This window comes from Triturus cristatus, chromosome 10 (genome assembly GCF_964204655.1).
Source record: "Triturus cristatus chromosome 10, aTriCri1.1, whole genome shotgun sequence".
In the NCBI taxonomy this organism is placed as follows: Eukaryota; Metazoa; Chordata; class Amphibia; order Caudata; family Salamandridae; genus Triturus; species Triturus cristatus.
Window position 1 is genome coordinate 489,519,461 of NC_140593.1, and position 23,398 is coordinate 489,542,858.

The 23,398-nt window shown below is 45.2% G+C and overlaps 1 protein-coding gene across 1 annotated transcript in view; it reads left to right on the forward strand.

The window, feature by feature from the left end:
• Positions 1–1,876: 1,876 nt before the first annotated feature.
• The window catches only part of LOC146789636 (isopentenyl-diphosphate Delta-isomerase 1-like), a 109,058-nt gene continuing 87,536 nt past the window's right edge, over positions 1,877–23,398 (forward strand). The window contains exons 1-2 of the mRNA XM_085631910.1: positions 1,877–2,326; positions 22,555–22,715. Of these exons, the coding sequence (XP_085488036.1) occupies positions 2,172–2,326; positions 22,555–22,715 (316 nt within the window). The 5' untranslated portion in view covers positions 1,877–2,171. The remainder of the gene's footprint in view (positions 2,327–22,554; positions 22,716–23,398) is intronic.

The following is a 23,398-nucleotide window of genomic DNA, read 5'->3' on the forward strand; positions in this document are numbered from 1 at the left end:
GGTGGCGCAGCTTTGAATAAGCATAATCGGAGCCTCCGGTCCTGACATAGAATTAAAAATGTGCAAACATTCGTGACAAGAATTTTCAATTCTATTAAGGACACGGAGGGGAGGATTATCCCACCCATAATCAGTTTTGTACTGTCTGATTTGAAATGCTTTATAATGCAATGTATGTTTATGCTGATGTTTTTTCCCTTCCCTTTTGCTATATCTCTTCCTGGGAGTGTGGTATTACGGCTTTATATTTCTATTTCAGGTTCTGATCTCAAGTGAAGTTTGCTGCCTTTTCACCTTTAAAGAAGGTTCTTTCGTCGTATTCCAGGACATGCTGTTTCATTGAAGCTGACTTCAAGTTTTCTCGTTCCTGCCGTTGGCCTTTGGATTCCTTCAGTTGAATGGATTCTTTCCAGTTTTTCTCGGATTCCAGACTGTGACTATATTTTGACTTACCGGTTTTCACACAAAGAAAGAGGATGTAGTATTCTCTTATGCTCCTTATATAGGGGTCTACTCTATGGTTGTCACGTGATACCCACTAGGTTTATGGGTATTGTAGTACATAATTGTGTTTTTTACTTTCTGATTGGCTGCTGGGATTTTCAGTAAAGAAAATGAGAAGCATAATCCTCGCCTCCGTGTCCTTAATAGAATTGAAAATTCTTGTCACAAATGTTTGCTAATTTTTAATTGATGTGCGGAAGCCAAAGTTTCCCGACACTGACGGTGAAGTATTAGACATTGTCTGCCCATAGCTGGCCCCATCATGACCACTGTGAGGACCTGGTCATCTTCAACCTCGTGCACCAGTGATATAAACCAGACGGCAAACAGTGGTGCCACGTGCACCACAGAAGAGCGGGGAGGTGAAGGAGCGCTGCAGCGGCAGTGAGGCGAACGCGCGCTGCTGCGCGTGCTAGACCTGGGTGGGGCAAAGGCGGGACATGCGCCCACCTTTGCCCAATTGCATGCTTTAAATAAAAAATAAAAAACACGTGAAACCCAGTGCCAGCGGTAGAAAGCAAAACCACGAGCGTGTGGTCAGCTTTCAGAACCCCGTACAAGAGGTCTCGCGCTGCGCGAGCAGTGTTGTACACTGCAACGCTAGGCGCGAGACCTAAAAAAGCACCCAAAATGCAGTTTTACAGTGCCGTGTAGCGCGCACTTTTCCCGAGGGCATTGGAGCACTTTACACGAGCACCAATTTCATTTACAGGATGGTTAATGAGGGAGGAGGGGGGGGGGGGTTAGTACCATAGGTGCGACTGGCATTGCATTTCCAAATTTGCGATTTCCTGATAGTGATTGAGACTTCACAAGAATGGTTATCAGGAAATCGCAAATTTTGTACAATCCAATCTGCATTTCCTAAATAGTGCTTTCTTAAGGTTCGCTATTTAGGAAATGCAAAATGGAAGTTTCGTTCCCTATGCCGATTAGTCGACAGCTGTGGCCACTAACCAACATCGCCTAGGCTGATTTTAGGCCCGATGTTCTAAGAAGACTTCAAGCACAGCCAGCGGCAGGATTTCCGGCTCGACCTTTCAGTGGATTGTCCACCTCTACCTGGGACTCACACTGTTCAAGTAACACCTGTGAGTTGATACGGGTTATAATGTTTATGCACTGAAATAAACAGAGCGGATCCTCCAAAATACCTTATAATGTATACTATAAATGAGCCCATATCGTAAATAGTCTCGACGTAGTAGTCCCTGTGGCTTCGTCCTAACCAGGAACCGTTTAAGGAAGAAAATCAACTAGCTTTAACTGACCCAATACCTCTAACCACTTAAAATTGAAATTGACGTGCCTTCCTCTAATCATATCCCTCTACATGTCACGGACACAGGCCAGCCCACTGAGAGCCATGCACACTGCGCCTGCGCAATTTAGTTCGAAGAACAGGGCGGCGTGGCTGCTACTGTAATATGAGATACGGCTAGCAGGAGATGGGCGGGGCTCTGAAGGTCAGTGCTTCCGATAGGCGGGGCTGTCAGCTACCGCGCTGTGACAACGACTCGTCCGAGGTGGGACTTCTTCGTTGTTCACTCTAAATCTTGCCTCGCCGTATTAAATAGCAAGCAGTAGTTTGAGTTGAAGAGGTGGATCGCCCCATCTAGTGTGAGGTCTATCGTGCAGCCTGATTGGTCGAAAGCGTCAATCTGAAGATGTTGCGCAGGTTGTTGGGGGCGGGACTAAAGCGGTGCGTGTGCGCAATGACGACGAGCAACGCTACACTCTGGTCTGGCGTCAAGGAGGGAACTGTTCTGTCAATAGTGCGTGTGCCTTCTGGTGCAGTTGCTGCTTGTCATTCAACTTTAAGGTAAGCGGCTAGGAAGGATCATAAGGGTGATACTTGTCAAGGTGGGATTTAGACTTCCGGCAGATTGTTGTTGGTCTGCACGTTTCTAATTTTGTTTGTACTTGAGTGTTTTCCATGAGGTTTATGGGATTTGACTATTCCTTATTAAGTTATACCATTACCATGAAATACCAGACACTATTAGTCAAGCTTAAAATCATGAACAGAAGCCTCTTAGGGCAATGTAAACTTGTTTCAGTAGAGCTCGGCGGAAGCTGCTGCTACGAAAGATGTTTGTTTTGATTCTGTTGCTCATAATTAGAAACGGATTTAATCGGCATATTTTCTGTGTAAGGCTGAACGTTACTTAACAGAACTATCTACCTTGATTCCAGAAAGGTTGATTCGTTGCTACAATTTAAAATTCCGCTAAGATTTACTGTTCGCTCAAAGGTCAGACACTTTTGACATTGTTAAGTCAATTCCATCTCTCGACAACGTACTAATGGTACTGTGCATAGTTTATGGATTAGTTATAAAAAAAACACAGATGCAAGTTGCTTACTTTTCCAATATGTTTTCTTGTCTGCATCCCTCTCAATGAAGGGATATTTTTCAAACTCTTATTAGGAGTAGCCTTAGTAATGTGGAGAGGGTGGATACATCTATTTATTTTATAGCTCTATTTTACAGTCTTTGCAGCTGTTATAAACGTGCTGTCAGACAGCTGGGATATTTGGACCTGCGACACTGCATGTTTACATGCCAAAATCGTAAACGGTCATTAGGCAGTACTCGCAACAAGACTGGCACACACCAATACACTTAAGCTGTGGGTTACAAGTTAAAAGATTCCTAAGTAGATCTCCCAGTGCATTCCTGTCGTCGTCATCATCATCATCCATTTTTATTCGGTTATAATTATAACCATAAAAAGAGCATAATAACCTGATACACGCATAACCAAAAAGTAAAAACCGCTCACACTCAATATAAATAGGAACCATAAAAACTGCGAGTAAAAGACCCCCAATAAAAAGTAACAGTCTGTTAGACCTGGCACCTTGGCGTGAGTCTCCCTTCCACTTTTTGTCGCTGTGCCTCATGTGTTTTGCTGGTGTTAGCTGCTCAGAGCACTGTGCCACTGCTAACCAGTGCCACAATGCAAGTGCTCCCTATTTAAAATGTATATGTTGGTTGGATTCCATGATTGGCTTATTTGGTTTACTGTCTGACCCCAGTAAAGTGCACCAGGAGTACCCAGGGCTTGTAAATACAAATGCTGCTGGTGGGCTTGCAGCACTGGTTGTGCCACCCACAGAAGCGGCCTAGTAAAATGTGTCTAAGGTCTGCCATTGCAGAACCTGCGTGCAGTCTGGTACTGTCATGCTGACTGGGCAAGTGCACCCACTTCCCAGTCCCTAAACCTTCCCTTAACTTCATATTAGTCACCCCTATGGTAGGCCCAAGGGCATAGTGCATTGTACGCATAAGGTAGGACAAGCCATGATGTGTGTGGCATGTCCTAATGGTGAATTACAGCCATTTTCGTTTTTCACTATTGCAAGGCTACCTGTTCCCATAGGCCAGAATGGGCTGTTAGAATTGTTACATCCTATCATCCTAACAGACCCAGGGAACATGGTAGAACATCGAGTTTAGTATGCCTGAACTCAGAATAATAAAATACATCTTTTAGTAAAGTTTATTTTAATATTCTGTGTTTGCAAATACCACTTTTAGAAAGTTGGTATTTGCTTGCCTAACCATTTCAGCCCGCCTCTGCTATGATGTGTATCTGCCTGTCTGGTTTGTGTGAGTGACAGGGCTGGGGAAACCCAGAGGGGCAGGGCTAGGTAGCCTGGTGGTGAATAGAGAGATTGACATCCAGATGGGTGGGAGGAGTGCACCTGCACTCTGAATAGGGCTGTGCTCTGCCACCACAATGCTGGCTCCACCTCCTGTGGAGCGGCTGATGTCTCTGCCCTGCACCCTGAATGGAAAGTCAGTCATGTCAACAAAGTGCTCAGGAACTGGTTTGGACTGGGCAAAGGCCCCTCTACCCCAGAGGAACAAAGGGATTAGGGGTATAAGTATTGGGACCCTGCTCCCAAGAAATTAGATCCTGCTTGACAAGAAGAACCTCTGCCTGAGGAGAAGGAACTGGGAAAGCTGTAAGGAGGAGTACTGTCCCTGACCTGGGGGATTGGCCTGCAGTGGTTGCCTTGCTGCTGAAAGAGAGGAGAAAGACTACAAAGACTTTTTTCAACTTGTGCTTAAAAAGATCTCCAAGGGCTTGGAATATAGCTTGCCTCCTGCTGAAGTCTCAGGAACAACAGACTTCACCCCCCAGCTCCCCAGAGTTCTTTGGAAGGGCCTGCTGCTGTTGTTGGGCCTTCTGAGGGACTGCGTGTCGTAAGGAGCTGAAAGCGCGACTCAAGGAGGAGAAACGTGCCGCAGTCGGAGCTGCTGTCGTCGCATCTCGTAAAATGTGTCGCCGCTGCAGCATCGCATCGAGCGGAAGCGTCTCACATCATCCAAGAAGTGTCTCGCAACGCCGAAGAAGCGTGTCGCCATTGCAGCCATCGTAGCTGACGCATCGCACTGCATCAAGAGAAGAATCTCGCATCGAGGAAGAAGCGTGTCGCCATCGTAGCTGTCGCATTGCACCAGCAAGAAAAGCGCCTTGCATCCACGGAGAAGCGTGCCACCTTTCGGAGCTGCTGTCGTTGCATCGTGTAATTAGGTGTCACCGCTGCAACATCGCATCGAGCGGAAGCGTCTCGCAAACGTCGGAGAAGAGTGCTGCTGCCAAGGCCGCTGTCGTCGCATCGCGTAAAGGGTGACGCCGCTGTAGCTGACGCATCGAGTCGATCCTTCTCGCAACATCGGAGAAGCGTAACGCATCTGGAAGATCTTCACGTCTTTATTTCTTTGCACCAAAAACTTCATCGCATCAACATCGTTGCAACACTTTCGTTGCCCTGCGTGTCGCATCTAAAAGGTACATTGACTTAAAGTGTCGCATTTAAGAACTTAAGAGAACTAAGCAAAATTCTACCATCTAAAGTAACAGTATTGTGTATTTTTGTCGTTTAATGGTCTTGTGGTAACCCTAAAGAATCCTTATTTTTAATATAAAACCTGTGTGGTGTCCATTTGTAGTGTTGTCACTTGGTTACTGTATGTGTTCACAAATGCTTTACACACTGCCTCTGAGATAAGCCTGTCTGCTCGTGCCAAGCTACCAAGGGGGTGACCAGGGGTTATTTTGGGAGTGTATCCCCTTACCCTGACTAGAGGAAAGGTTCCATGCTTGACACAAGTACCTACCTGTGCTAACCTTTGAACCCGGATTCTAACAGTCCTAATATTAAAATTCCCTAATAGCAGCAACAGAATTAGTCAAGTCTGTGCAGCAATATTAGGCTTATTAAAGTTTACCACAACACAGTCCCCTGCTGACCTCTTGACATTAGAGTTCAACCAGTTTACCCTTTGCACCATGCTAATAGATCCATAGATCTCTTAAGTTAGAATGCAAGTTAAACCAGTGAACCACTTTATTTTTTAACTCCTCAAAGGATTCAGGCGTAGGCTTGTTCAGAGGGGAACATTCCCTAAGACTACAACGTATGGGGTCACTTCAGTAGGCAGATTAATCGCCGTCCTTGTCTTGGGGATGAAGAATGGGCCACAAACTAAAGTCGAGACCCTCCATGGGAGCTGGGGGGCCAGAAGAGGCAGTAGGGACACCAGGTGACACGCTAACAGGCTGAGGAGCTTGGGGAAAGGTAACTGGTTTGCTAAAATGGTCTAACGGTCTCTGTGGCTGGGCTGAATAGATCTTATTGGGCACACCACAAGATGAGGTACTGTGTCCAAACAATGGGTCTGCAAGATTTTTCACCTGGTCCAAAATCTGCAATAATCTGGATTCGATAAATACTAGCTTTGGCATAATTTAATCTATATTAGCACTCAAAGCTGCATTAAACTCGCACAAGTGGGCATCCGGGGATGGTCTGAAAGGTGAGAAGAACATAACCTTGGCTGTCTGCACACCCAGATTATCTAAATTGCATCCCTGTGTTTGGTCTACCGCACGCTTCTTTTGCTTGCATCTAGAGTTTACGATTGGATTTGATTGAGTAAGCAGCTGGGTGTGTCCATCTGTGGCATCCATTTATTAAAGGCATGGCTGTCGCCACTGAGGTTCCATCCTGGTCATCCTCCAACAGACTGATTGCAATGGTGGCACGATGCTCTGAGAATCCAATGGGAGCATCAGAGAGACCGGGGAGACTAGGGGAACAAAAGGAGGGCCATCCCCTGTTAGAGGCAGCCTTCTTTCTGCTAGCATGATCTCTTTTGATACAAATTCGAAGGGGCGACAGGTGGCTTTATGGCGGTCGCCCTCCTTTTTTCCCATACGCCGCACAGAAGATAGTACAGTCATAACAACAATCCTCTGCACAAAGTCACAATGTGCTAATAGTCACTGATGCACAAACATGAAAAAACTGGCCTTCCAAAGTATGGTACAAAAGAACATGGAGTACCAAAAATATAAAATGTATTTAATGAATATAATGTTACAATTTATATAAAACCATAGTGAAGATAACACCACAATAGTCCAAGTGCATCCTACATCACACACACACATTCGTTCGACCAAGCAGACACATACCCACATATACTCATACATCCTCCAAAGTAAGGATTCCACATTTACAAAATATACACACAAGCAAGTCCCCCACATACTAAGAAGTAATTAATACTTATGTAATATAAACACACATGGACAGAATAGGGTCAATTACAAGATTAGCACATGAAACAAGAAATCAATTGATGGTACAATTCATGTTTAAGCTCCAGTTTCTTCTCAGTGTATTAATAGTTAAAAACGGGGGAAACAAGAAATGCAACAAGTTGACAGGATGAACTCCAGGGCCGACGCGTGTATCTGTGTGTGACCCAAATATGGGTCTCACCTTCTTCAGGGCGTATAATCGGGTGCAAGACGTTGGAGGACGCGCATGGAAAGACCAAAAATACAACACACTTTGTATAATGCAATAAGAACAGTGCCTTGTGCCATTGATCTGCACATCTAAAACCAGCACAGCATAACAAGAAGGAAGGCTCAGATTCATGACAACTGGATACACTGACAAGTATAAGAACAAAAGGGCGTGCACACTGGGGAAAAATTAACAGAGGTTGTATGAACCAATCTAAACGCTATATAGCGAAGGGTAACCCAAACACTACTGTGTCCAGAACACCCGTGCCAGAAAAGGAAGACGTAAAGTGTTGGTGACCATGCTCACACCGTTGTGATCCCAGTGATAGGAAGTGGACCAAGAGAGAAGAATAACTAGACAGCAAAGGAAATATACCAGGAACAAATTGCCACAAGGATGGCGACTGAACAACGTAAAAATAATGATGAATGGGCTCTAAGCCCAAATAGGAGGAAACATTAATAAATAGAGACTAATGGTAAATAAATCTCAAAAAGAGATATTCGAGTGACTGGGGGAGTACACTGGGTAAGACAAACGCTTAGCCAATTCTGTGAGACAGCCGGGTCCCTGTGCCAGGAGGGTATAGCCTCAGAGTCCTCGAAAGCTGGACCCGAACTCACAACACTGGAGAGTCCGTGGAGTAAATGGGATCCCTCATTAGGGCCCACAGTTCTCTCTAGAGTAAAACCCAGGATTGGCACAACTGATTGTTCATAATTTAACAAAGTGATAAACCTAAAAGAAAAAATAGAAAAAAAAAAATAAGATGGGGCATTGAAGCATGAGCCCATCGCCAGACTTACACGCGATGATCCTAAATAGAAAGCCCTAACGTATTAAGCATGACCCTGGTCGGATATCAAGAAAGCCTGACAGCCGAGGGTTTGCACACAAGGATACTGTAACCAAGAACCACGGGAACACCTGCTCTAATCACATAGCGATGCTAAAATCTGTGAATTTAGCCAACGTCACCACGGCCGGACATACAACCTGTCTAGAACATGTAGTGCCACGAGACATACTGACAGAGAATTTTACTCTGGCGTCCCACAAGCGGTGGTACTCCCGCTAAACCAGAAAGATATGTTAAGGCCTAGAGCGAGCGAGTGTGTGCTGGTCTCAAGAGATAAAAAAAAAAAATAGAAAAAACACACACCCATCCTGGGCGGCTAAATATATGCTAACTACAGGAAAAGCGAGATGATCGAATTGAGAGGCACAACTAGTGTGAAACGTCGAGCTCGGCATGACTAAGTAATTCAGGCACAAGACAGGTAGAGGGCTCACCTAGGTAATACACATTGAGTACAAAAACATTATGAACGCAAATATGTATTGGTAACTACATTTAATTTTTTTGTTCAAGAAATACCTACAGACCTTCCTCTTCTCCGTACATCTATCACTCCCCCCGACCCTCCCTCTCCTACCAACCAATCTAGCAACCAACCTTTTGTGTACGAAGTGCTTGGAGCACCCGAGCTAAAGTCCCCCTACTTGTTTGTGCAAAATTATTTGAAAAAGCTCCACACAGAGGGTCAAAAGGACTGAACTAGCTGTGCATTCCACCCTCGCACACACCTCTAAACGTGCATGAACCACCTCAGCTGTTACTCCACGCCCAGCCCAACACATGTGAAACATAGCGCCTTGCAGGTCTTATCCGAGGAAGGTGAGGGGTTCGCCGGTCTCCTTGTTCCATGCCGAGGGGCAACTCATGGTCACTGGTTCCCCATCTCCTGCCCCCGAACATACAGGTCCCCTGTTCTAGAACCCACACTTCGGCTTTCCACTCTGGAGTAGGCACTCTGTGTCCTAGTGCTGGAACCCAGCCTCCGTGTCTCTGCCCTGCAGCATGCACCCTGTATCTAGGCGCTGGAACCCACACTCCGGATTTCCGCCCTGCAGCACGCACCCAATATCTAGGCGCTAGAGATGCCTGTGGGGAGGAGGACATGCTTGCAGTGGTGTGAGGGGGGCCCCAGCGTTTACTTCCCCCAAAAGTGCGAGAGGCGTTGAGGGCAGGAATGAAACTGATCCAAAGGGGGCGGCTCGAGGAGCCGGGTGCGTTTACAGGAAGATTCAGTTCCGAACATGGCTGCATCACCCCGCGTGCACTGCAGTGTGAGGGGGTAGCTCCCCTCACACTGCATCGCTTGCCGGAAGCTCCTAGGGCGCCCGGCACAATGAGGCTGCAGTAGCGCCTGCACCCGCTCTCATCGCTGTCCTGGATTCCCTCCCTGACCCTTTTAGTGTCACTTCCTGAACGGCTCGCAATGCATCTATTCTCCTTCCTCATCCTCTCACAATGAGGCTGCAGTAGCGCCTGCACCCGCTCTCATCGCTGTCCTGGATTCCCTCCCTGACCCTTTTAGTGTCACTTCCTGAACGGCTCGCAATGCATCTATTCTCCTTCCTCATCCTCTCACCTAGGCAGCCCTGGCTGCGACCTGCCCTTGGCCCCGCGCCCCTCGCTTCACTGCCAAGGCGCATCCCGTGACCCCTGAACCGCCCCCTCTTCAGGCTTGGGCCACGGAGATCGTCTGAGAGGGGCGAGCAGGCCCCGCTAGTCTGTCTTCCATGCTGACGGCCCAGGTCCTGTTATCTGCCAGTGTTTCTTCCTTGTCTACGGAGCAGGAGTTTTTGAGGCAGGCAGGCAGTCCGTCACCCGCCCTCCTGTAAGGTACAGATCAGCTCCAAGGGACGCGATGCACGTGTGTTTACACTGAACCTGCGCCATGATGTAGTTGCTCGGCTTTTTCTGCCGAGCCACTTGGACGGCCTCGCCTGCCAAAAGGTTTCTTGTCTTTAAGGGGCCATGTGTTTGGCCCCATAAAGATAAGCAACCTTTTGCGACCAACTCAAAGCAGACGAGGCCGTCCAAATTGGACGGCTCGAAAAGCCAAGCGAAAACGTCACCAGCACCTCTTTCCCAATGGCTGGCCACCGTTTACCATAAACGGTGACGCCGGCCAATGGGAAAGAGGGGCGGGGCTTAATGCCCCTTACTGAAAATACCCTGTCAACACTAAATCTCGCAAGCGAGACCGCGCATGCGCGCAGCCTTACGCTAGTGAGACCTAAAAAGAACCCAACAAAGGGGAATGAAAACAAAATGGAACAAGCATTTGCAATGCAATAGGTCTCGCATTTGCGAGAGTTTAAGCTATTGGCATTGTAAATGATGATGCCTTTTATTAATCTGTTTTGAAAACCAACACATAAATAAAAGGCATTGTCATTTACAATACCAATAGCTCAAACTCTTGCAAGTGCGAGACCTATTGCTTTGCAAATTTTTTTTTTTTTTTTATGCGGCTGAGTGATATTTGAACATTGCTACTGCCATTTGTATGGGCAAGCTGACAAAAAAGAATGCTACTATGTGTAATGAAACCAGAGCTTATGTACTGTATTTTATTGTAATTGATTTTATGTAGCGCTTACTACCCCTTTTGAGGTGTTAAAGGGCTTTTTTGGCGAGTAGCATTCTATTCCCGAACCCAAATGGATTAGTGGTGAATTAGTATAGTGAAATATGACATTAATTTGAGCTGTGGATATGTTAGTCAGTTATTTTGCTTGAGGAGGATAGTGGAGGGATAGAAGAGGGAAAGGTTTTAGTTCATATAGTGCCTGCTACCCCTGATGAGGCGTTGAAGTGTATTTCGGCAAGTTGCATGCTACTCCGTAACCAAGGAAGGATAAGTGGTAAATTAGTGAGGGAAATATGAAATTCAAATGAGCAGTGGACAAGTTAGTCTTTTATTTGGATTGAAAAGAATAGAGGAGGTATGAAAGAGGGAAAGGTGTGCATTTATATAGTGCTTGCTACCCCAAATGAGGTATCAAAGCGCTTTTTGGCGAGTAGCACGCTACCCTGGAACCCAAGAAGGATTAGTGATGAATTAGTGCAGGGAAATGAAATTAATTTGATTTGAGCTGTGGGAAGGTTAGTCTGTTATTTGGATTGTAAACGAATCGGGATAGAGGACGGAAGGGTTTGCATTTTTATAGTGCTTGCTACCCCTCATACACACACACATAGGCATAAACATGCATATACATACATACATATAAATATATACACATACACACACACATATATATATATATACATATATATATACACATATATATAAACACACATACATATACACATATAACATGAATGGTGCAGTGTAAGTAGAAATAGGATTATTTCTCAGATAGTTAGACGAGCATCAGAGTAGCCTTCCAGTATGGCCGATAGTAAGTTGGTCACCAAGTGTGGTCTGCAACAGTCCAGTGCACAGCAAAGTAGGCATTGTAGATTGGCATAGTAAATGTTCGCTATGCAAGGGAGAATAAGATAATGAGCATTTCGTAAGCAAAAAATGTATATTTTTACCAGCAGAAAAGCAATGACAAATGGAGAGAAAAAAAACAGAATGCTTTCCCAATTACGTTTCCAAATGTTATTTATTTGTAATACTGTTATGTTCACCAAAAGATCATTGCACTGGCCTACCTGGGAGACGTGAAAGGGACGGTTTTATGTGGCTAAATGGGTCAGAACATTTGCCCTCCCCACTCAGCGCAGCTTGGCATAGTCTGTAGTCTAGGGCCCTGCAACCCCGAATTTTACAAGTAGCCGTGCAGTCTTTTGTTTCCGGAAGCCTGCGGCAAGCGGGCCTGAAGTCTGTATACGTGTGGATGGGAGAATTAAATCCAGGTCCGAGGCAGAGAGTGAGGAAGGAGTAGGAAGGGGGAGGCCTTTTCTAACGAGCAGAGAGGGCGAAAGAATGAAATAAAGCAGTGGAATTTGCTTTGACATAGCTGGAACAACTAGCCCTTCTCCAAGGGGCTAGACATTATTGTCATTACTCTGGGACCTCCTGGATTACTGCTGGTGATTTCTGAAGTGCACAGGGAACGATGTGGATCACATTTTTAACTAGCTGGATAGTTCTTTCCAGTCACTTGCAGAGCAAAACAATCTAAAAACTTAATGTTCAGATAAGGACTGTTAGCAGCCTGGCGTGCAAAATAAACTGTTTGGGGAACAATTCAGAGGCCACAAAAGAAAGGACAACAGCGAGACCTAAAAATGGATGTGCAGAAAACCGGTGGCCAATGGCTCAGCAAAGAGCTAATCCAGTTCAACAGTGGCCCTTACTCTCCTAGCATCACTAGCCGCCCAATCAGAACGGATTGGTTGACCATGTCAAATGCAGCAGATGGTGACGAGTACCAGAACTGTCCATTACCAGAGTCTAGAACCAAGCACAGGCAAGGACAGCAATTAGCACCAACTTCATAACACTAGCCATACTAAAGGCAGCGCAATGTGGTCACGCAGCCAGCTGGATATGACATTTTAGCCAGTTTGTGGCAGAGATAGGCCAAGGTAACTTAAGAAACCAAACTAAGATTTTTCAAAGGAGTGATTATCATTCTTTTCCATACCTGTGAGGCCATTTCTGAAGATAAGGAGGGATCCGAGTATTTTTGAATAAATGAACGCAAGTGGAAGCGTGCCTCAAGAAGAGAAATGAGGCAGGGACTGAGTGTCGGGAGAACGGGTTTCAAAAAAGGGCAGATGGGCCTCCTCAGGAATGGTGATGCAGAGAAGTACTGTGATGATTGGAAGAGCAGCAGGTTATAAACCACGAGCAGGCCTAAACAACTAAACCAGAACGCTTTCTTAGATTTTAATAATGTTTCCTGTTGCATTTCAGGCAATATTGTCACCGAGCGATTGGAAAGGTTTGATTTTGCAAGTTTCGGACTTTGCCGAGTTCATGTTCCTTGATGATCAAGAATAGCTCCCTTTTACATTTAAAAGCAGAGATACGCTTCATGATGCAGATGGCAGCTTTCTCTTGGGATAAGATACTCACAAAGGAGCTGACATTTGTAGGACTTCATGGGATTTCTTCTTGTAGGTGCCCCTACATCAAACTTCAAACAGACAGCTAAGCGAAAGTGATCGCGATCGCGATCAAACATCAAAGCAGCCGTGCGGCCGCGAAAGTGAAAGTAATCCGGGTAAAAGCGGCGCGCGCGCCCGCGCACATGCACTGTAGGTCTAGGCTGACTTGGTTGCACTTTTAAAAGCCCACTACAAAATGTCTCAAAGAGACAGCTTTCGCTGTCTTAGCGAGACCTAAAAACGGTACCTGAGACACATGTTTGATCTGGATAAACCAAGAGACACTAACCCAATGAATACAAATATAAATGAAACCAGAGATGAAGAACTACCACTGTGCATAGTGCAAATACAATTTGGAAAAAAAATATAAATAGATCTCAAAAACGAAGAACCAGCCATGAGATCGTATATCAGAGTGTAAGAGGCACAAAAAAAGTTAAGTAATTATAAAAGGGAATTTTGTTGCAGATGTACTACTACAGCACTAAGGCAGCTGGGTCTGAAGGGTCAGAGAGAACCCTGAAACAAGAGAAGGACCGAAACCAACCAGGCAGCAACAGAGATGACAACACATCAGGCTGGCCCAAAGGGAACTCTCCAATGGGGGCGTGAAGTTAAAAAGGAGACAGGGGGAGGGTTTGTGAAAAGAGAACAGGAGGAAAAGCCCGCCCATGCATTCAGCAAATCAAGGTGAGTTGGACATTTGACATTGGCAAAAAAACGGTAGACATCCGGGGAGAGGTCCCAAAAGATTATAGCATAGCATTCTCCAACAATAAAATTTAATTAAGTCCTTTTGTCCTTGGTGTTAAGTGTGAAAATCCAAAACACGTCTTTTTCTACAGGTTGCCGCTACGATTCTTCCCATCTGTGGTAGTACTTTTTCCAAAATCGACCTCCTAAGGTCCCCCTCAGAGTGGTTGGCCTCTATCCAGTGGCTAACTAGAGGCATGGTATGCTTTGACAATTTGATGTTGGATTTTTGATCACCAACTCTTTTCCTGCATTCCCTTCTGGTCTCGCCTACATAGGCCAGATTGCAGGGGCAAAGAATGATGTACACAATGTTCGAGGACCGACAGTTGTCATTTCTTTGAGAAATACCGTTCTCTCATTTATTCAAATGCTGTCACTCCCAACTCGCATTGGGGCCTTCTTGGCAGGAGCCACACTTGTGGTTTATTTTGATGAGCTCACCTCCCGTGATGTATTTCTGACAACTTGTTGAGCTCGGGTCTCTTGGCCCTCACTAGGAGGTTCCTGAGGTTTTTATTCCTCTTAAACGCAAAAAGAGGTCTGGGCAGTTTTTGTTCGTGCTTATCTATGTTTAAAAGGTGCCATTGCGAGTTGATAATTTGGCGCACCTTATTATCAAAATTAGAATGTTTGGTCACACATACAAGTTTGTCAAGTTGTTCTTTGTTTTTGGGTCTGAAGATTATAATATCTAGCTCTCTTGAGAGTGTCTTTGATCAATTTGGTGGGTTACCCCCTCCTGATATAATATCTAGCTCTCTTGAGAGTGTCTTTGATCAATTTGGTGGGTTACCCCCTCCTGATAAGTTTATCTTGAGGGTTTCCGCTTGGTACATGAAGTCCTTAATGGTAGTACAATTTCTTCAAAGTCGAAGAACTTGACTAAACTGAATGCCATCCTTCTGACATGAGGGGTGGAAGCTACTAAAATGTAGTAGGGTATTTCTTGCCATGGGTTTGGTGTAAAGCGAAACCCACAGATGAGGATTTTGGTGTTCAATCCACAGGTCAAGAAATTTCACCTTGACATTGCTGGGATGGACAGTGAATTTCAGCTTGGGGTCAGCCGCATTGATCCATGATGTGAATTTATCTAAGGTGTCCTGATTGCCTCTCCAGACAAAGAAAATGTCGCCGATAAAACGCGACCAGTGAAGGACGTTCTCAGAGAACGGGGCCATTTCGTTATAAATATGGTGAGTTTCAAAGTGTCCCATATATAAACAAGCTACACTGGGGGCACAGGCGGCGCCCATGCTGACCCCCTGTATTTGTTGAAAAAAACTGCTGTTGAACTCGAAAAAATTCTCCCCGAGTACAATATCAAGACATTTGAGAATAAAAGAAGAGTTGGTTACTGAGGGATCAGATTACAATATTTCCCCTATAACCCTCATCGCCTCCTTTTGGGGAATATTAGTGTATAAGGACTCCAGGTCCATCGTAACCAATAATTCCCTTTGGTCATTGTATGGTAGACGTTCTATCTTGGATATGAAATGGCCAGTGTCCTTCACATACGAAGGCAGCTTACACACGAGAGGCTTGAGGAACAGATCAATCTATTTCGATAGGGGTTCCATAGCAGCCAAAATAGTAGAGGCAATCGGCCTAAGTGGGGCATTATTCTCATCCTTATGAGTTTTTGGAACCCCATAAATGATGGGTATTAGAAGGGGTGAGAAATTCCGCCTCTTTCTGGCAGATATAACCGGTTTCAACAGCAGTTTCCACTAGCCTGAGAATTCTACGTTTGAGGTTGGGTTCAGGGTTGTTGTTGTTGATCTTTTTGTAATGTCTATGCGATCCGAGTAAATTGTCCATCTTCTCCACATATTGTGATGTATTGAAGATAACTATGCCACCTCCCTTATCACAGGGCTTGATGGTGAGATTCTGATTATCCTTGAGAGAAAGGAGGGCGGCATTTTCTTCCCTGGATATCTTGAATGGTGGTTTAGGTACATATCTAGTGGCTTGTTGGATTTTAGACAAACCAGCTTTTTTGAACATTTCTACCTCTGCGCCTAGCATGTCTAGGCTAGGGGTGAAGTCAGATGGAGGTTTTCAGCCCAACACGTTATCTTCAATACTGTTGAGGGGGTCTGATCTGAAGACTTTATTTATAGAATGAAGGCACAATCAGTATTTCTTTACACGCTACAATTGAATGATGTAGTCCACTTCTTGTACATTATTTTATTCTTCATGCATTTGTCAAGTAACGGGTATATAATAATTAGTTACATACACAGCATTACCACATTTGGTGCAATCAGCGTCTACTCTTCAATTTCCTGGGTTATTAAGGGCAGTTCCCCTCTATAAGTATTCCAGCTCCCCCATTTTTTTTAATCCATTTTCTGGGACATCCCCTATGAACGTATACTGTCTTTTCTGCCACCATGACAGTGTCCATGTCCTTACCAATCTGACAGCGTAGGGGCGTCTACCCCACCCCAGTGGCTCGCAATATTCCTCTTGGCAATCATGCTTCCTGAGTAGCCCAGGTCTGTAACGTTAAATTTAAGTCTGTAGCAACCCATATGTTAAGTAAACAGCATTTGGGCTCTGCAGGGACAAGGATGTCACAGGCAGAGCGGGTTGTCTATTTTTCCGATCTTAAAAAGGGTAGTTCTAGTGTAATAAGGCGAAGCTTAGATGTGATCGCTACCTCTCTAGGGGACGCCAGCGCCTCCTGCCAATCCGTGCCGTATAATTCACCCAGGTCTGCCTGCGATTTGCCTTTAAGCTTCGTGATTGGATCTGGCATGTTATTGATCATTTTCCGATATGTCGGGGATATTGTCTTTTTGTCCATATAATCCGTCAGTAGTCTGTCCTCAATTGGAGAGGCCTCCTGCAGGGTGGTGTCAGGGGGAATCGCCGCTTCAAGCGAGTGTTTAATCTGTCGGTACTGGAAGTATTCCGTTGACGCCATTTCGTATTTCTTCTGGAGTTGTGTGAATGTGATAATTTTTCCTCGTACCCAGAGGTCGCCCACCTTAGATATCCCAATGAGATCCCATTTGTGAAAGCCCTTACATTTTTCCAACCTACCCAGCTTGTCCGTTACCCACAGGGGTGTTGCTCGTGTCAGTGTGTTGTGCCGTCCTAACTTTTTTTGCACTGTCTTCCAGATATGGAGTGTATGGTGTGTCGGGCCCGTCATGGAGCAGGTCTTGTTATAGAGTGCCCGGTGGGGCCCTAACACCCTTAGCTGCAGCCTATCGAGAGCATAGGCATGGTCCGTGTGGGGTACATGAATCCAGTGATTTATCACTGTCAGCTGAGCGGCCCAATAATACGATTGTATGTTTGGGTGAAAAAAACATTTTTTAATCTGATACTGCGAAAAAAGGAATGTAGATCTTTTTTGAGTTCAAACTTGTTGAGAGTGGTGGTAGGGACAAATGATAGTCCTCTAGATAGGAGGGCCTCCGCATTGGAGTCAATATTGTCAGAAGACAAGTTAAAAACTGGAATAGAATTTATGTTCTCCAGTATTGGTGGTTGCAAGTTTGGATGTATTTCTGTGGTTGCTCCTGTTCTTGGTTGATGAATCTACCAAGAATGTAGTGAATCTAAACAGTGGCGTGCATCCGCACCCCCCCTCCACAACAGGATAATGCAGCGAAAAACAAACACTTAAAGCCACTTCAAAACCCCAGCTAAATATACAACAAACTTTCCTGTTTTAATTGCAACCCCAGTTTGGACCACAAGTTTTATTGTCTCTCCATACACCTCAGTCCTCGCTCTTGGGCCATGCAGTTAACCTGGTCACAATCTAGTTGAAGTCATCAAAAGGGTATTAGCAGGACCAAACCCAGAAATAGTGAGCATGCCTCTATGCGCAGCGATCAATCGTTAATAAAATTGATGGAGCTTAACAGCGTCCAGCGATGACACAAAAATGATGGACCTGCCTCTTCGTGGTGTGGAAGTGCTTGCCTGGGCACGTCCCGCGCAGCGGGGAAGCCAACAAGACGCACCTGGGCAAGCCAATAGTGCTTTAAACGGCAGCCTGCACCCTTTGGATGTACCATGCGTTGGCGCCTCTGGGCGCGTGAGACGATGGATATTAAGACCCCCAATAAGCAGAGCAGGCTGCGGGACTGAGGACCCCCTTAAAACACTCCAGCGCTTTCCAGGCATCAAGAAAGCCGACAGTGCTTTACGTGCCTGTTGGGAGGCAGTCCCATCGCCTTTGGATGGGTCCATGCGTTTATGGCTATGGTGCTTGGAATGATGGAGAGCAGTTTGCGGGGCTCAGGACCCCCTTAAAACACTCCAGAGCATTGTGGCCAATGTGGTCCATCTTTGCAAAGTTGCATTTGTTCCGGTAAAGCAAAGCTTCATAACTATTCATTACATTACCGCAAACACGTTTAGCTCTTTATGAGGTCTTCAGTGGAGCATAGCAGGTAGTGAGTACCAAACTTGTTTGCAGCTTAACACTTGAAGACCAGTGTCTCCTTAACTGTCAATAAACAGCATGTTACTGCAAGGAACATTGTTGGAACTGGCACGTTCTGGTTGGCTGAGACGAGACCCTAGACAGGCAGTGATTGCACTCACTGTATAACCTACGCTCACCCTTGGGTAGTTTGGTACTGAACAGTCAGGCTTATCACAGATTCAATGTGTAAAGCATTGGCACAGCACTGTCGCACAATAAATACGCTGAGCGTCACAAAAGAGACTTCACACATGCTGTATGTAGCTAAAGTTTGTATTCAATACACAAACTAACACAACATGGATATCATGTATTTATGGGCATAAATCACATTTGGAAATTTCACTAGCAGAACTGGGAAAGATACTACTTTACCCCCCAGCACCCTTATGCGGTGCAAAACATTGTCTGACATAGGCCCACCCTAGCAATTATTATTATTATTCAACACCACACAGTTATAGGGTGCACCCCAGATCACAATAATATCAGAAATGTGTACACACAGATAATTGCAACACTTTTAGGCAGCATCGTAGGCCAAGGCCGCATGTGTAAAACTAATGTCAAACGTAGTATTCTTTTGGCAGGGAATCAACGTGTAAAGTAACACTGCTGTACGGTGTAATTAATAACAGGCAGTCATTCCCACACACTCACTCAGCACTGATACACAGTGCCACGGATATCTGGTAGGTCCGTATGGAGTGCACTCACACACACGCACTCACACACACACACACACACGCAGCACAGTAATGCGGTGAAACTCTACCCTACACCCACGGGCTGGAGACAAAGACAACCTGCCCCTCTGATTCTAGGCTGATCGAGCGGAGTCCACTTAGTCAAGGTACCAGGGAAGAAGGTGGGGTTAGGTAGCGGGGCTAGTTAGGTGGCAGACGACAAATGGAGGTTTGGGCACTACTTGGAAAGTTCATTCACGGTATGTGGAGCAGAAGCGGGCTGAGGGCGATAGTCGTTCAATCAAAGGATTCCACACTTTACCGTGCGGATCCAGCCCAGTTCTGTGTAAGCCAGGGAAGGGTCATGCAGTCTCTTGACTCACTTCTGATCGCTCTTGGAAGTGTTCCATAGCCCAGTCAATCACTCTCATAGCCCAGTCAATCACTCACCACCCAGGCCCGATCCGGGCAATACTGCCTGGCAACTCAGTTGCCGCGCCGGGTGAGGAGAGGCCAGTTGGTCTGCAGCCCTGAGGGCACCAAAGTAACTATTGACAAATGGGGGATGAAGCAGGGGAGCATCTCGGAAGAAGGAGAAACCCCGTCAGACACGCGTCGATCAAAGAAGAACCTAGGCAATCCGGGCACAACTGAATGCAAATCTGCACCCCTGCGCATTCCTGGAAATGAGGCACAACGTCTGGTGCGCGGTTGATACGAGTCCTATAAGACCGTTCCCGTCACACACAGCGAACAGTTGGAAATTCCATACCTCTTTTACAATGAGGCACAACGTCTGGTGCTTGTTGATATAGGTCGCACCAGACCATTCCTGTCACTCATCCAGGCACAAGTTCAGCAGTGCCACCTGACGTAGAATGAGGCACTGCTACGGGTACGCCCGCACCTCCAAGGGTCGCAACCTGTGAATCGGACACCGCACACAGTGAACATGCAGTTGGCATGTTGCACGAGAGAGATGCGGCACGATCCTGCAACCAGTGAATCCTCTCACTCCCAACAAGACTATTATGCATGTTGAGGCCCTACGATGCAGGGGCCTCACTCCTTAGATGCAGGCAGTAATTTTGGGGCTCCACACAAGGCAATCGGGTCTCCAGGCACAATACTTAGTTCCACACTCACTTCACGCTACCAGTTGAGTTCCAACAGACGATGTGGGCACTGCTGTCCACGTGTCGCAAGTAGATGATGTGGGTCCCTCGTGGGAGGTCTTTGATGCCCCTGAGACCTTCACAAGAGAACAGGGGGCAAGTCAACAAGACCTTGGAGAGCACACTTCATTGTGCCACACGACAGCAGGTAGTCTGCCTAGACCAGCACCTAATTGGGAAGGGTGCATGGTCCCATCCAATGGCAGTAATCCTCCTTGTGCGCAACAAAGAGTTTTAGAGCAGAGAAATGCCCACTTTCTAGAAGTGGCATTTCTAATCTATTAATGGCACATCCCTCTTTACCACAGAGGGAGGATTTATCATTGTGAATCCAATGACGGCAACCATTATTTGGCTGCCCCACTGTAAGCCACTATTGCTGCGTGAAGTAATTTCAACCATTCCCCTATTTTAACATATGGGAACAGCAAACTTCATGGGTAGTGAAACCACACATGGGTATTCTTCATGACCTGGGCTGGGAACGTGTGTGTACCTGTCCTGCCTTCCACCTACCACTTGTTTCACCCCTTTAGTATTACCCCAGGCGTGCCCTAGTGGTAGTGAAAGGTCCCCTCAGGATTGGCCAGTGAGAAGTAGGAAGGGCGCACACACTTTCCTACTGTAAATGGCAGTGTGAAAGTGTTGAGAGCCTTAAGACCACTGAAAAAGAATCCACAAAACCCCGGTGTTGTCCCTTGGGGAGAGCCGACCTCCCAGGTAGGCAAAACCCACACTTCTGTTCTTTACTACCTGGGCAGGGAATACCCATGTCTACCTGCAGTGTCTTTCGTCTACCACTTGCTCCACCCTTCAGGGCTTACCCCAGAGGAGCTCTAGTGGTAATGGAAGGCCCACTCAGGTTTGGCTATTGAGTTAGAAATGCCAACGTGAGCATAGGCGCAACTGCGCGCCTACAGGCCTGCAATGCCAGGCTTGATAAAGGTTTGAAAGGCTATTCTGGTGGGTGGCACAATCAGGTCTGCGTCCCACCATTAGCTAGTGCCTTACCTGCCCTGAGTACGTAGTTTACTTTTTTACAGGGCACTCTCAGGTACAACACCTAAACCAATCAAGTAAGCACCACTTCCTTTTATGGGTAGGAAGGGCGCACACACTTTCACATTGCATTATACTGGGAAAACGCCCAGAGTCCTAAGACCACAAATAGAGAATCGAGGAGAAAAAGCAAAACGTTTTAGGGAATTCCCTAAGAATGGCCGAGACCACCTCCCAGCCTAAGGGGTGGTGCTCAGGGCGATAGGGCCTGGAAGATGGCCATCCAGTAACAATTTCCTTCAAAAAAACAAAAACTTCATCCGGCATACACGACTAGCCTTTAGCTGTGGGTGTCATGTAAAACCTGACTCGGTAGCCCTAGTGCATTTTGATCAATGTTGCTGGTGCATTCCTGTCCGTGTGGTCCATCTTTGCAAAGATGTTTTTCTTCCAGTGAAGCAAAGATTGATGACTATTAATTTGTTCCCGTTGTTCATTTTCTTAGCCCCATACAGCTGTGGCTTTGGCTTTGACTACTGAGTTGTTTTTCCCTTGAAACCCACAACTGAAGGGTAATGGTGAGTGCCAGTCCTGTTTCGAGTGCTGTCAAATGGAGCTCTTTGCTCATGACATGGAATAGCTTGTTTGGGGCACGCACACATAATATTTTTATTTATTTATGTATCTAAAAGATCTTCATGTGTTCTTCAAAGTAAAACTTTATTAACCGAAAAGTAAATTTGTGGCAATACAAATTCCTAAAATGACAGTATGTCAGTAATGTTATATCATATTAGAGTCATTTCCATAATGGGGTTAAAAAGAAGGAAGGAACCGCAAGTCTAAGTTAGAAAAGGTAATGCATCTAGGTAGATGTAAGGTAGAACTTAGCCATTATATCAAAGAGTGAAAAAATCCTGACTAGACTATTTTACTAAATGCAGATCAAATGATCACAAGGGCCTCGATAAGTTTCATTCAGGTGAACCCTACTTTTTCATTTGCTGATGAGTAAGTCGACTTATGCATTTGAACTCCAACATCAAAGACAATTTGCCTCAAATTTTTCATTTCAGTCTTAGGAAATTAATTTCTTCATTTGTTTTGTGTTGTGGGGTCGATCGTTCTACTGTGAAAGATCTGCCCTTAGTAAATGATGGCAATTATGGCTCTTAACAAGTAAACTTTTTATAATTCATTTGTTTTATACAGTACTAAACATACAGCAGCTATGCCGGAAATAAACACAGATAAACTTGATGAGCAGCAGGTGCAACTTCTTGCAGAGATGTGCATTCTTATTGATGAAAACGATAAGAAGATTGGTGCTGATTCCAAGAAAAATTGCCATCTGAATGCGAACATTAACAATGGTTTGTTAAAGCTTTAACATATTCATATTCCAAATTTGTAACACGTGTGTGCATAACATCATGTTTAGGAGTCTGCAATGTCTTTTATTCTAAAACGTTAACAGTAAGTCTATTTGATTTGTTGAATGACTTGAACTATGTGATCATTATGTATAGATTTAAAGTAAATGACTGTTTCTGTTTTAGGTTTGAGATCTAAACAGAGCACAACTGTTGAGGTTTGTTTGTGTTGAGAAGGTTTTCACTAACTCCTTTAAGGAGTTTAAATTCATAGAAGATGTTTACTCAGAGAATTGTCTCTACTTGATGGTGAGAAACTTTCAGGATCTATTTTTAGTAATGAAATTGCATAGATGTAGTTGGTCATTGCTGGCTTTAATTTAGACTTGTTTACTTCGACAAGGCTCTATTACTTGTTTTGACTCGATTCACTGAAAATTATCATTGGTATAAACCATCATAACTACGCAAAGTCCTCCATTTTCAGTTTACTGCTTGCCATCTATTTGATGCCCCAGCTGCCTCCCTCTTAGCCAGTTCCTATATATTTTGAGTATACCTTCATGGACTTGAAACACTTTTTCATAGAAATTTTAGGCACATAATCCCAGGAGTTTTTAATGAATGTATATATATATATATATCAGCAGCTCGCCTTTTTAAAGAGGGTAGTCATAATATTT